Here is a 15077-nt window from a genome sequence, read left to right as displayed (position 1 = left end):
AATCTGTTTTAAGTAGCAGGTGACTCGCCCAGGTGATTCTGGTGCTGGTGAAGTTTGGGTCCCATGGATTTAGCACACAGATGGATTTAGTCCAGAAATCATAACAATTTTGAACCCAAACCAATTTTTACCAAGTTGACCAACTGAAGCATATAGGTAACTGTCTACATCTGTCTATTTCACCAGTTTAGCCATTGATTAAAATTCACTAAGTAAAAGCACAAAGAACACAATTTAAGAGAATGTTTCCATGGTCCTAGAAAGAGATTTGTTTCAAAGCACCGCCCCCCCCCCGCGCCACCCCCAGTTAAAATGCTATTTCTTGAAATGCAGCTTTAATTGTATTATATATGCCACTGCTTCTCAAAGTGTGATACCTGGGAACTAAATTAGAGATGCAGATTCTCAGGCCCTGACCCAACCTCACCGAATCAGTAACCTGGGTTTCAACTAGCCATGCAGCTGATTCTAATGCACACTCGAGTGTGAGAGCCACTGCCCTGTGGAAAAGCTCAGTAACGGGCATTTATATCCTGCTCCTCTGGCAGAAGCCTTGAGGAATTTATGTTAACTTTTCTATCTGCTGCCCAGGCTCCTGAGCCAGTGCCTGCTGAACGCTGAGCAGCTGAACTGTAAATCCTCAATGCCTGTCACCCGAGCCCCGGCAGCCTCACGGGTTTCTGGAGGCTCAAGTCTGAGATGGTGTACATGCATCCTTTTCTTTTCATGTTTCTAAGTCTGAACGTCAGCATTTTCTTGTTTTACTTTGTTTTCCTTTAAGATTCTGATTTGTGTGAAACAAATGAGTGAGGGGCAGTAAATCACTTTCTTTCTTAAGTACAGAGCTGTGAATCAGAGCAGATGAGTGTGTTCCTAAGCTTTCAGTGTCCTGGCCCGCTAGGTGATTCCTTGCCAAATAAAGATAATGAGGCTCATTTGTTTTGTCACTGGGCTGAACATGGAGAGCATCGAGCTCCCTGTCTTAGGAGGGCTGCGCTCACCAGTGAGTCTGCAGAGTGGGTGACTGGTCTCCTGGGGCCTCCCGCAACCGCCTTTCGTGGTTCTCGTTCCCTTGGCTGTCATCCTGCTCCTGCGGTGCCATCTGTCCCAGAATCCAGCACTCCAGTGCGTCATCCACAGTGGCACTCTCTGAGTTCCGAAATTTTGTCTTTATCTCAGGATCACCAAAAGCAGTAGTTCCTTGAGACCCGAAGTTGCCAACTTAGGTGCCTGCAGGAGCCAGGGAGATGACATGAACAATGCCAAAGCATCAGGGGAAGACAAGGAGACTATAGACTGTGTAGACTCTAATGAATAGAGTGTACGTGCCCGTGTACATAATCATGGGTGGGCTGGAGGGGGACAGCACCCACTTACTTCCAGCCAGTTTTCCAACTCTGAAAGTGGGCCCGAGGTTGCTGAATTGTTGGTGTTGGCAGTGCTTTTTCCATGAGATACAGGATCTACGGACTTTTTAACCTGAAATCTCCTGATGTTAAAATGTAGACAGATATATTCATTCTTTAAATACTGTGTGTGCCAGATCACAAACAGGCCCGTGGGTCATGGGGCACCTTAGCTCTAGGCACCAGCCAGCATGCACGAGAGCACGGAGGCATTTATGCTAAGGTGAATGCTAATATTCACTTAATGTTTCACCTCATTGACATTTTAAATAAGGCGCTCATTTTTTTCTGTTTTACTTCATTCTGCTCTGCATCCAAGAGTTATTTTTGGATGAATCCTAAACTTGGACAAGTCATTTCCTCTACAGAGGCCTTTTTCCCTCCTTTGTAAGAGAAGGGAACGTACCAAGTGACCCTGATATTCCTTTCTCCTATGAGACTTAAAACATCTTTTTGTGAAAAAGAAAAAACAGTGCTGAATGCCAAGGAGGGCACAGGTGGCTTACTTTGACAAAACACTTGATAGAAGTCCCAGATCGGCCTACTATGAGTCACATCACTAACCCTAAGGCCAGTCTTCCAGCTACTGGGGCAGGAGGCTCTGTGGTTGGACAGAGGGGAGGGGAGAAGTACTTCCATCAAAGAAGCAGGACACTGTACTGGGAGAGAGAGGACCTGCGGGTCTCGTTATGGTGATGTCTATGTACACCGTCCACCCGCAGAGAGGATGCTGTGCAGGTGGGAGTTGGGGCACACGTAGAGGTTCAGAAAATGTTGAATCCACAGCGCTGGGTCCAGTGAGAAGACTAGAGTGAACACTTTTTGTTGGGAAATTGGAAAGGTGTGTCATTTAATTCTCACAACAATTTTATGGGATAGGTGTGATTATCCTCATTTTACAACGAAAGAAAGAGAGGCCCAGAGAGGTTGAGTAACTTGTCCGTGGTCACACAGCCAGTAAGTAGCAGAGCTGCTGTTTTGAACCCAGGCAAAAGATCCACTCCAGATCCTGAATTCTACCACCACCTTATGCTACAGCTCTCAGGTTGGGAGACAACCACTTCCACCTGTAACACTGTATGATTTGACTGTACTTTTTAAGGTAAATGTTTAACATCGTTATCTGTGGGAGGTAATAGTACTTGGGAAGAATAGCACTTCCAAAACTGGTGGCCAGCAAAATGGATTCCTCAGAACAGTCTGCGTTTAAAGGCTGGGATGGGAGAAATAGACAAAAAACTGTACTTGAAAAACAACTAAATGAAATTTAAAAAAATTAATAAAGGGGTTCCCTGTTCAAGTGAACATGAGAAAGTCTTGCTGGATAGGTTTCTCTAAGGTTGCACCCTGGGAAATATTACTATTCTCGTCTATCTCAGCAAGGGGTGGGGAGAGAGCTAGTCAGTGATTTCTCAAGCTTTTATTCACTTTAATTTTGGCCTGTTGAAGGGGCACAAGTGAAAATCTTTCAGAATAAATGTTTTACAGGACGAAGTCAGCAAATGACATTATTTGGAATCATTATTCACCCCAGTATTTTTCCAGAAGTAGAAACCAATAAGAGCTAGACATTTATGTATTCATCTTTCCCATAAATATCCCTTTTATTGTCTCTGTTTCCCTGATGCCATTCTTCTTTCCTCCCCCATCCTTCCCTTTTTCTGGGTGGGGTGGGGGCACAGGAAGGTGGAGTTACTTTTCCATAAATGATAGACTGTTAGGTAGTGAAACAAACCCAGTGATTTAGATTCTCTTTTAGTACCTCTTACATTAAGTTCTACTGTGGGGGTGACTTCTCCGCAAGTCCCCCTGGTGCCATGGACACGGGTGAATGAGTAAATATGGCCGAGAAGCGATGAGATCTGTTTGGGGGAGGAGGAGTGGGCTGTGGCCAGTTTCTCGGGGGAGACAAAGGCCAGCAGCGGCCAGTTTCTCCGAGGAAAAAAAGGCCTCGAGCGTTTTCTCCATTGCCTTTTATTGGGTTGTAATACACAGGAGTACAGGGCGACAAGGATCAAACAGTAGCTAACATTACAAAGATGTCTGAGGGCTTCAGAGTTTGAGTCAGTGTCTGTCAGGAAGAGAGTTGCAGAAACTTTGGGAGACATACTCATTTCCTCTCGGACCCTTATCATATGAATGAAAGCACTCTTAGCAGAGCAGGTTTCACAGGTTTATCAGGAATTCTCTGTGATGCCAGATTTTTCCCCAGGACAAGCTCTAGCAAGGCAAGGAGCTGCACCTCTCCCCAACAGGTATTCAGGCTTAAGGGGATTAGAGCCAGGAAGCGCTTCTCCCAGAGGACATGGAAATTCAGGCTTTGACAAAGCTGGGGGGCGAGAGTCCAATGCTCTCTGTTGCAGCCCCCTGAGTCCTTCCATGAAGGCCTCCCCGCTGATAAGTCTGGCTTAGGTTGCCCCCCGCTGTGAGGGGTCTTACCCGTCATTGAATTCCGACCAAGCTCTGGGGGCAGGGAGAGGAACTGAGGCAGCGTTTGCTACCAGAGACAGGCTTTGTCTCCTGTGGCTGGCATGCCAAAGGTTGTCTCTTGCCCTTGGCCACAAGGGGTAGAGATACAATTCCTAAAATCAGGTAGAGCGGTCTACAACATTCTACTTAGTTTATAGGATTACATATAGATTTGATGTGCCTGTGCTAATAAATAGGTTGATGCTGCTCAGGCAGGAGTTGGCCTCTTGATTGATTACATCTATCACAGAGCCTCCGCAGGTTGCATCTGTCTGCATGTTGAAATGCTGTTCATTTGGCATGACTTAATTTGCCAGTGTTGTCAGGAGGATTGTGACCTCAGGGATTATAAACACAGGCATCAGCCAAAGATTCTCAATTCATCAACTCTTCACCAAGATTTTGCACATTTGGCAGCTGAGACCACAAAAGCACTCTCGCAAAACTGGTGGTTTCTGACACTGGCAGAGGGTGATGCTCTTGTTTTCCTCAAAATCCTAAAAGGTCTTCAGTTGTTTTAGAGTTTTCCAACAGGTGCCAAAGAAGTGTTACATTGAATACACCAAATACCTCCTTTCCTTTTTGAATGATTTCTGAGGTTTGTGGAAGCAGCTGCTCTGTAACCTCTGAGGCACTAAAGGATATCGCATGTTGTTTATTTAAAGTCACTCTGGTTTCTCTTCAAATCGTATAAATCTTTCGCCTTTTACTCATAAAGTCAGTAGCATGATGAACATAGGCATGAATATATTCTGAATGCACGCATGTAAATATGATCTGTTTGGCTGGGTCTGCCATATAAACGGACAACAGATAAGAGAAAATCATACAAATTTATTGATTTTTATTAATTTAATTTATTAAAATTTTAATCTTACATGCCCAGGGGCATCACAGAAAGAAGTGAATCCCCAAAGGAAAGGGAGATTTGAGAGTTTATGTGGCATCTTGATAGGGAAAGAGAGGGGCAGTGGGCCACTTAGGAGAGAGCAAATGGTTTTTAGGAAAGATGAATGGGCCCTTAGGAGAAGGCATAGGAGATGTGATACTTTTGTGTCATTTTCTGTTTGGATGTCGTGCCAACTTTTCATTTTTTCTGTTTTAGAGAAAATTAAAGTTGATCCTGGGGGGGGAAAAAGTTGATCCTGGGGAGGGGGTTTAAGATCATTGAGTTCTGGGAGACTCTGCTCTTAGGCCAATAAAGGATTTCAGGAATTGAGATGGCTTCAGCTCAAACTGGCATCTTCTGGGGTGGCATGTCCTGGTTCTCTTCAACAGTATGCTTAGTGGAGTGGATGACTGGAATGAGATGTGGTTCTTGGAACGAGATTGTGTGGGTCCAGTAGGACTTGGTTACAGATCATCTGCAGAATCTGGCTTAGGCAGTACAAGAATTGTCTCTTAGGAATGGTAATGAACAGAAACCCATCTGGTACAGGAATGTGGCCCTCCAGCTTCTGAACGATGACCAGCAACAGCACAGCGTCCTCTCCTTTCCTGTGACTATTTAGGGGTCTTTTTTTTGACCTGACTACTCAGTGTTGTCAAGATAACCAGCCAGGCTGACAGACTGTTTTGACTACGTGTGAGTGACTAAACTAGTTTTGACTGGGGAAGTATAAATATTGTCTAGGCCTATCCAAATCTATCTTTGCAACACAGCCTCACATACTCGTATATGGCAGCTTATTTCCTGCCCAAATACTCATTTGCCATGCTCTCTGAAGGTGCTTTAAGAAATCAGATGACACTTAATATATTCCTTCTTTAACCTTCTTCAACTTTACTTTGTGCACAGAGAACAGCAGATGCAAAGTCTGTGTTTTCTGGAAGACACTCAGGCTATGTCAGGGGGAAAAAGCTGCAGTTGCTTTGTTTTGAATTTGAAAGCCTTATTGGAATTGTTACTGACTTCCCAAGAGCTTTTGAAATTACTACTGGCTTGTCTCTACTGGTTTTCCTTTTTTTCTTTCTTTCTAAATCCCCATTGTTTTTGGCCACCAGTTTCAGTACTTTGCTGTTGGTCATTATCATCAGCTGCTCAGTTAAACCTTTTATCCTGGGGTTCACAACCAGATTTGCCTGGGAATACAAGCCTAGCTCCTTCATTATGCACGAAATTATTCTTCACCTTACCTTGCACGCTTCCTTTTTGGGATGGTTGTTGTGGTGACTTGCTGGTCTCTTTGCCTGATGTGTTCTCACTGTCAACGCTGACGTTGTCTGCCCCGTATTTGCCTGCCCCATTGTTTGCCTGCAGCTCCATGGCCATCGGGGAGTTGGCCGCCCTGACATCGAGGCCTGGTGAGATTGACTCTTAGCACATTCTACCTGCACTTCTCTCTCTCCTTAGTAGAGCCAGGACAAAAAGGTAGTTGCAATGAAAGAGAAAAGTTTTTATATTTTCTGCTTTACATGATGTAACAATTGGTTTATGCTCTGCAAACAAAGTTTACTAGGTCTGCTGCCATGTAATTTTAGAATGGATTTGGCATCCTAGATTAGCACATTGGAATGGTAATAAATTAATGGTTTTTTTTTTGTCAAGTCCTGCCTAAATTACCAGTCTGTCAACTCTCCTCGGACCTGGGCTGAATGCCACGGGGACCAAGACCTCAGGAACGCTGGCACTCAGCCTCCAGTTCCTCCTGCTGCTGTGCAGGCTGCAGCTTTGGTGCTCAGGCCTGGTCCCTGGGCCTTTGGTGGCTCTGTAGTGTCCTGATCATGCATCCTAGTTCTGGGAAGTGGACCTCTGTCTTGTTTCTCTACTGTATTTTCTAGTAAGTGGTCTTCCAGGAAGCCTGGCTTTCCTCAACAGGCCTGTCCTGGTTTTGCACTTACCTCTCTTGGAAGCAGGGGGCGCTGTTCCTCCAACAGGTTTCCACAGGACTGGCTCCTTCTGCCTGATCCTGGAACATCACCAGCTCCTGGGTTTTAGCCAACATCCCAATGGCTGCCTGCATTGCTCTTATAATATATGTAACTATCTTTAAAATATGTTAGCGTATACTATGATGTGTGTGTGTTGTGTCATAGTGAATTTAAATTTTAATCCAAAGCATGGGAATGAGAATTCAAAATTTGAAGGGTCTCCATTGGTAGTACTCACCCTAAGGGGTAGTTAGTTAGCTTTGAAAAGCTCAAATCAAAAGTCCATAGCCCACTCATTATATATAAATTATACCTCAATAAAAATGCTTAAAAACAAAACCAGAGAAATCTTTTCTCCCGTGACCATCCCCTGCACTCTTGTTATCTTTATCTCTGATTAGTGCCTGATTCTCCGATACTAGCCTACTTCAGTGGATGTTGCCCTTGAGTTGGCTGGAGGGCCTGTTCGATTGCTGATTGCTGAGCCCCACCCCCAGAGCGTCTGGTTCTGTAGGCTGGGGGTGGGGCCTGAGGATTCCCATTCCTAACACACTCCTATGGGATGTCCATGCTGCTGATCCTGGAAACCACTTGACAGTAGCTGGCGTGATGAAGCATAGAACTGCCTTTTCATTGGTGGACATAATAGTGGTATTCAAGATATGCAATTCATCTAGAAACAGCATACAAGCCCTGCTACCCTTGTGTGAACAGGACACAAGAAACAAGCCCACATGACTGCATGGCATCTCTTGAAAGCTTGTAAAAAAAGGCAGAATCTTCAATGCAGACACTAGACCTACTGTATCTGAATCTGTACTTTGACAAAATTCCCAAGTGATCCAAATGCACATAAAAGCCTGAAAAATACTGGGGTAAACTAAATTTAGTATATGTGGTCTAGTTCAGAGGTTCTCAGTTATAGAATCACATTAGAATTATCTGCAGTGTCTAAAAAGTAGATTGATCATCCAACCACACTCAGATTTTAATGGGAATCTCCAGGGGTGGAGTCCAGGCTTCTGGGATTTCTTATAAACTCCAGAGGGAGTTCCCAGGCTCTGGGAACTACTAATCTGGTCTCTGAGTGCTAGACAGTTTCCTTTTCACAGTGCAGTAGCTGGAAATGTCTTTGCCTTGGCCTGCCTTCAAAGTTAAATATTGACAACTCAATGCCAACTAATTCCTTATCCTAACTGAACTGAAATGATTTCATACACCTTGCTTATATAGACTCAAAGAGAAAGCATCTTAGGTTCTACCTACAGCGTCTTTACCCTAAAATCTGAGCCACTGCCTATAGTTACTGCACTGGATATTGTTCATCTGGAGATTTGTGAAAGTTTGCATTTATATTCCAAGCACTTTATAAAGAATCTTGTCTCTCTTAATGTTAGACACTGAAAATCCTACTTGAAAAGTTTCATAGTTTGTCCAAAGTGCATGGAAATAGATCTTATTTTCCTTCTTGAATGTCCTTTAGTCTTGGCCAAAACTCAGTACAAAGGAATCAAAAGCTGAATTTCAAATTGTATCATATAAACTGCTGGCTTATGTTGTTAGAAGTTGAAAACTAGCTAATTGTTACAGCAATTAGGCACCTTAAGGACAGCCAATTGAAATATGTCCTAACTTTTTCTTAGCCACACTTATTTAAACAAACAAATAAACAAAAATCTTGCATAGACCAAGGTTTATGCATTCTAGGAACCACATTTCCTGTGTTCTAAATATTTCAGATGGCCCCGTCCATCATTAGTTTCACAGCTCAGAGAGGCAAAGTGAAAGTCACTACCTGCAGTATCTTGCCTGCCTTGTTTCCACATGCAAGCGGTTGAACTACAATTTTCAAAATGTGCAGGTCAGAATTTCCATTCTGGTGAATGCAGAGTTGCTCAGCTCAGGTGGGGAGGGATATGACAAAAAGGAAGAGCAAATAAGAAACTGTGGGTCCTTACTACAAGTTGCACATCCCAGCTGAAGACACTGCATGAAACCTATACCTTCCTTAGAAACCAAACCTCGGTCTTTCTAGGTGGGCAGTGGAAGGAGATGCTTCAAGTTGGGAGGCACTCCCTCTCCTAGACCTGTGCTTCTCAAACAGAATGTGCACGTGCGTCATCAGCAATCTTATTATATGCACCTTCTGACCCAGTGGGTCTGGGGTATGACCTGAGAGTCCGCATTTCTAACCAGCTGCTAGGTCATGTTGATGCTCTTGGTCTAGGAGCCACCCCTTTCAGTGACATGGATTTAGAGGAGAGCTTCCTAAGAGCAAGTTCACGGAAGAATCACTGGGAACGTTCATTTAAACACGGATTTCTGTTTCCTAACCCTAGAGACAAATTCAATAGGTGGAGCCTGATAATTTGCATTTTAATAATTCCCAGGTGATTCTGATGCTGCTGGTCCCTTAAGTAGCAAGTGTCTAGTTAACTTTTGAGCAGACTTAGTTAACATGATTCCACTGCAAACAAAGAGCCAGACATTGAAAGGTTGCGGAGGATGCTACTAAGGTTTCCCTTTGGAGAAATTCACATAGCAAACTTGGAGAGTGTCACAGGGCCCGGGTCATTTTTGCTTTGACAATGCGCTGTTTTCACGAAAGGCTGAAAAAGAATGCTTCTGGAACACAATCCAGAGATCAGATTGAGTTGAAGGAACAATTCTGCCTGAGGTGGTGCTGACTGTATAATAATGATAATAATAGTAATTTGAAAAGGACAAATCTCTGTGCATAGAAACAGACTAGAAGAAAAAATAGCAAAGTGTTGTCAGTGGCTGTCTTTTAATATCAGTGCAGCAGGAGCTTTCGTAACAGGACATTTTGTTCAATGTCCTCGTGTTATAATGTTGATGAGGTGTTGTAGGAACTTACCTCTGGCTTGTCTCAGTTAACCTGTGGTAGAACTGTTCTCATTGTGCGTTGTTTGACTTAAAGTCACAGAACCTATCCACCACGTTAAGCGAGGATTTCCTGCAATGGGATTTAGGGTGACGTTTACTTTTTGGCTTTACATTTTTCTACATAGGAATTTAAATATTGCTATTGAAACCTTAAAAAAACTAACAAATGTTTTTAAGAGAAAAAGGTGAGATATATACTCTGTGTAAATTCATATATTTTTCAGTTTAGTTTTGTTGTATCTCTCTATATACTTTTTTTTTATTGGAAAGGGATTATTTTTGTCTATGACGGTCCTAGTGTTGTGAGGGCAAAGGGCGTGGGTAAGTCTGAGGCCTGGCCACTTGCCTGGAACACGGACCCTTCCTGGATGATGAAAAAGTTTAAGGAGTCCAGGAGGAGAAGTCAAAGTTTCCTAAGAAAGATTAGGGACACCCAAAGGACCCAGCACAAGCCCTGAAGGGTCCTCTGAAGGACTTTTTTTCCTTCTCCTTAGAAGGGCTGAAATGAGCTTTAAGTTCATTTAAACAAAATTGGAAAAGATTGAAATGAGAGACCAGTAATGATTACAAATGCTAAACTACCAGTGTGGACTCCTGAACTGGGAGTCATTCCTGTGGGCCAGCCCCCAGGGTCCAGCTACATGTGCCCACTCAGTATGGCGAACCAGAGGCGGGGGCACTGGGCAGCGTGAATCACAGTGGGGGGGTGTCACCATGGAGCCAGTGTTTTTAAGTCACACTTTTTCCTTCTATTCATCTGGAAACATTCGAAGAAGTTGATAATCGTCTAGTTTACTCGTGACGCAACTTTCCAGCTAAACTCTCAGGCTCTGCTGACACCTGCTGGTATTTCATCTATTTTATGTTAAAAACAAACCAAGCAAAAAAAAAAAAAAAAGCAAAATGCTTACCATACTTCCTACAGGCATTTGGCCTTATTAATGTAAGTATACATTACCTGAAAGATAGTAGAGAGAAGGAGAGGTCTGATAGAACCTTTCCACCTCACAGAGGGAGACCTGTGAACAGTCTCTGAGTGACAATGTCCCCAGTGTGAAGGGCAGACTACAGTGTTCTTATTGCCTCTGGGCTCTGAGCCAGCAGCTCTGTGACCTTGGACCAGGCCCTTGACCTCACTCTCATCATCACAAGGAGAAGGAAGCAGCGACCTCCCTCCCAGGGCGCACCAGGACGAGTGGGGATTCCTGTGGCCTTTCCTGTTTAACTGGAACATGGGCGCCGTCCCTGGAGCGAGGACCTCGCAGGTCGCTGTCAGGGACCTTTCCATCCCAATGAACGAGATTCCTCACCAGCACTGTATTTTCAAAAGACGGGTGGAATCTGTTGAGGCCTTCTCAAAGCTCAGCATCTCTGTAATCTATTTCTACAAACAGCTGAATTAGAACAATCAGAGAAAGCCAGTGAACAGTCTCAGAAATTGCCCACTTTTCTGTCCTCGGAAACCATAGGCTTAGTTTTGTGTTTTGGAACACGAACCAAGCCTTCGGGTTAAGAAAATGCTTCCCAGTTAATGCCAAACAAATGATTTGTGCTTTTTCTGTCTCCTCCTGGGAAACTCTGTGTGCGCCTGTGGTTTGTTAGGACAGTAACAGGATATTTGAGAGTCCCCCAGGAGTTCCAGTCCCGTATTTAGCCTGACCGAGGAAGTCTGATGATGAAAATAATCGAGGCATTACTTCTCCTCCCCCAGAATCCGGACTTCGCTTATCATGCTTGCTGAGGCTTTCATTGCTATTTACAGTTCTCAGAAAATGGCCTTTTGCAATTGTGAAGGGAAATTCACCTTTTACAGCTCGTAAGTCCCCCCTCAGAAAGCCATTAGGTGCTATTGGAGCACAAAGAGAAAAGCACAAAATCTGTTAGATTCACATCCACCAGGATAGGCACTATAAAAAAATAAAATCAGAACAAAATGACAAGTGTTGGAGGGGAGGGATGTGGAGAAATTGGAAACCCAGCGCACCACTAGCGGGACTGTAAAATGATGGAGCCATCATGGACAGCAGTGTGATGATCCTTAAAAAGTTAAATTAGAATGGCCGTATGATCCAGCAAGTCCATTTCTGGATATAGATCCGAAAGAATTGAAAGCAAGAACTTTTTCATTAATTGAAAGCGCGAGACACTTGTGCGCCTGTGTCCACCTTCATGCAGCATTGTTTGCAGTGACCAGCAGGTGGACGCACCCACAGGTGAGTGATAAACTACGTGTGGCTTATACATACGATGGGATATTATTCAGCCTTTACCAGGAAGGAAATTCTGGCACGGGCTACATGGATGAACCTTGGGAACGCTATGCCTATTCCCAAAAGACAGATACTATGTGATTCCTCTTATATGAGGCAAATTCACGAAGACAGAAAGTAGAGTGGTGGTTACCGGGGACTAGGGGGAGAGGAAAATGGGCAGTTGGTGTTTAGTGGGTACAGAGGAACAGAGTTTCGGTTTTGCAAGGTGAGGAGAGTTCTGGAGGTAGAAGGTGGTGATGGCTGAGCAACAGCATGTATGTCACTGAGGCCACGGAATTGTTCACTCAGAAATGGTCGAAATGATCAATTTTATGTTATATGCATTTTACCACACTTAAAATGAAAACTTCACAGATCCATTTATAGAACTCAGTCATCGCCTCTGGCCCTTGCAGTGACTGAATTGTTTGACCGAGTCAAAACTGGTGAAACCGTGCAGTGCTATCCACAGGGACCTTCTGTGATGACAGAAATGTTCTTTATTTGCACTGTCCAGTATGGTAGGCACTAGCTGGTGTGCGCTTTGAAGACTCCAAATAGGACTAGTGCCATGGAGGCACTGAATTTTACTTTTATTCAGTTCAAGTTTATATGGCCACCTGTGGCTAGTGGCTCCCATACTTGGAAGAGTACAGGTAGAATGTACATCCATATTACTACCTATTCCAAAATATTTTCCTTCCCAGCACGAAGCTTCAACAGTCAGACTGTAAAGGTAAGGTACTGGCTTGAGTGGGGGCCCCAGTTCTGTTTTAACCTCCAGAATTAATTTTGTACAAGGCACTTTGGCAATAGTACAGCTCTTTATTTTAGCATCGTGGCTTGGCATTCATTGGCACAGTCGTTGGACCCAAGGACAGAGTTGGCTTCCATTTGCAGGCCTGCCTTTTCTGTTACCATGCCCTGCGGAGACCCAGATTCCTTTACCGCCCTGCACAATCTTCCTCCACTTTTCCTTGTAGACCCAGGGGGTAATGTTATGAACTAAAGCTGAGGTCCAAGTCCTTATGCAGAAATTATGTGAGCACATCGCTGCTTCCTCTGGGTACCCTGGCTCTCGGTTTTCCCTTTTAAGGCTGTGCTGGAAAACACAGATAGGTAAGATATGTAAGAAACTCTTAGAATGAAATACTATCACACAATAAAATTGATAAACACATAAGGCATTCATCATCAGAATGAGAATAGCTGAATATGTCATCTCGTATTGTATAATGTTGCTTAGAAATGATGAATGTTTCCAGCAATTGAAAAGGGGGTTCTATTTAAGCAGGTTGCAAATAGAAGGCATAACAAGTCACTCAGGGGGGCAGCATTCCTTTGTGACAACCCACTGTTTAATAACACTACGGATGCCACAATTATCTTCATGGAAAGAGTGAAAACTGTTTATTAAAGGGTGAAAAAATGAGTGTGCAAAATGAAGAGGGCTGTGGGCAGGAGGGGATGGAAGAACAGTTCAAGATACTACACGAAATGGGTACAAGCTATCCAACCAAAACCATGCTGAGCTGCAGCGGATTTACTAACCAAGAACACTATTTTTCTTTTGCAGCAATGGGTAGACGGCCTAAGATCAATCATACACAACTTCAGGGCCAACAACGTCAGCCCGATGACGTGCCTCAAGAAACAGTGAGTTTCGTTTGCTTCACCCCTTGTTCTTGGCTGTGATCAAGCAAAAGGTCAGAGTGGAAAGTGAGGCTTAGCATGTGGCCAGGCAGGGTCTTGCTTGCCTTTCCCTCCATGCTCCTGGCCTTGGAGAGGAAGTTGACCAATGCATGCCTATACTCTTCATGATAAACGGATAAACCCAGAGCCCCCAAACTGGGGGAGGGATGTTCGATGGGAGGAAGATGCTGGACCCTCAGCCCCCAAGTGTCCTCCGAGTTGTGGACACTGGCTTTTGCATCCCCAGACTGAGTCTGCTGATAAATGGCTCCCCATACCTGTGGCCACAGTTGGGTGCCGTTGTAGCTAGAGCCTCCATTGCGTGAGTCTGAGAAATGGGGAGTGTGGCCAAGGGAAACACGTGCAAAGCCACCCACTGTTAGGGTGAGAAAGAGGCCACCGACCCCAAGGACTGTTCAGTGCAGTGCATGGTCAGCTCCGAATGTACTTTTGAAATTCAGACAGCAGGCCTTACCCCAACTCACTGTATCCAAAACCCAGAGGGGCACTAAGAGCTAGATTTTAACAATAGATTTTAACAAATAATTTTTTTAGTCTAAGTATGTCCTATGCATATTTGGACAGTACTTAGAGTGAAAAACTATTTGTTGTTTATCTAAAATTCAGATTTAGCCCTGGCTGGTGTGGCTAGCCCTGACTGGTGTGGCTCAGTGGATTGAGTGCCAGCCTTCAAACCAAAAGGTTGCTGGTTCAATTCCGGGCCGGGGCACACGCCTGGGTTGAGGGGCCAAGTCCCCAGTTGAGGATGTACAAGAGGCAGCCGACCAATGTATGGTATCTGTTGCACATTAACGTTTCTCTTCCTCTTTTTCTCCCCCTTCTCCTCTCTCTAAAAGTAAATAATTTAAAATAATAATAATAAAACTCAGGTTTAACTGTAAGTCCCGTATTTTTATTAGCTAAATCAGATGCGTGTAAATTCATGTCACAGTATGTAATTGTCTCTGGTTTTCAGACTAAATGTTCTTTGAATGAATGAATGATCTTGCGAAGTTTTTTATCCTGATTGTAGCTGTCCCTCCTAAGAAACATTAAAACAGTGTTGCTCCTGTTGTTTTCCAGCTGGATGAAATTGGCATTTATGACCAACACGAGTGGTAAAATCCCAGTGAGGAGGTGAGTCGCTCATTTCTCTGTGTTCCTCCACACCCTGCCCCACCCTCAGGATTCCAGAGCAGGGATGGAGCCCTCACAAGTACTTGTTAACTGCTTTAGCTAAAAAAAATTCCGGAATCTTAGTTTGAATGACTTCTTCAAGTGCTGTGTTCAGTTTGTAAAATCATTAATGGACACAAAGTTGCGTGTTCCCCAGAACAGATGGCAGCTTCTACACTATATTGATAAGTTAAAGAACATCTGAAAATGTAGCATTATTTTTTAAAATCTTCAAAGAGGTGGGCCTTTAAGGTTTAAATACCTTTTACCTATGTGCCCTCAGCCACCATTGGCTAAAATTAAA

General features: G+C 43.9%; 1 protein-coding gene across 9 annotated transcripts in view; it reads left to right on the top strand.

Moving 5' to 3' along the window:
* PLCB4 (phospholipase C beta 4) overlaps positions 1-15077 on the top strand; it is a 380642-nt gene that overhangs the window by 263071 nt on the left and 102494 nt on the right. For all 9 annotated transcript variants that reach the window (XM_053671143.1, XM_053671141.1, XM_053671142.1 and 6 more), the window contains 2 exons: positions 13482-13561; positions 14681-14734. In XM_053671143.1, the coding sequence (XP_053527118.1) occupies positions 13482-13561; positions 14681-14734 (134 nt within the window). The remainder of the gene's footprint in view (positions 1-13481; positions 13562-14680; positions 14735-15077) is intronic.

Source organism: Artibeus jamaicensis, unplaced genomic scaffold (genome assembly GCF_021234435.1).
Source record: "Artibeus jamaicensis isolate MK-2021 breed Jamaican fruit bat unplaced genomic scaffold, CSHL_Jam_final contig_685, whole genome shotgun sequence".
Taxonomy (NCBI): domain Eukaryota; kingdom Metazoa; phylum Chordata; class Mammalia; order Chiroptera; family Phyllostomidae; genus Artibeus; species Artibeus jamaicensis.
Note: the sequence above shows the minus strand (reverse complement) of the source record. Positions and strands in the feature narration are given on the sequence as shown.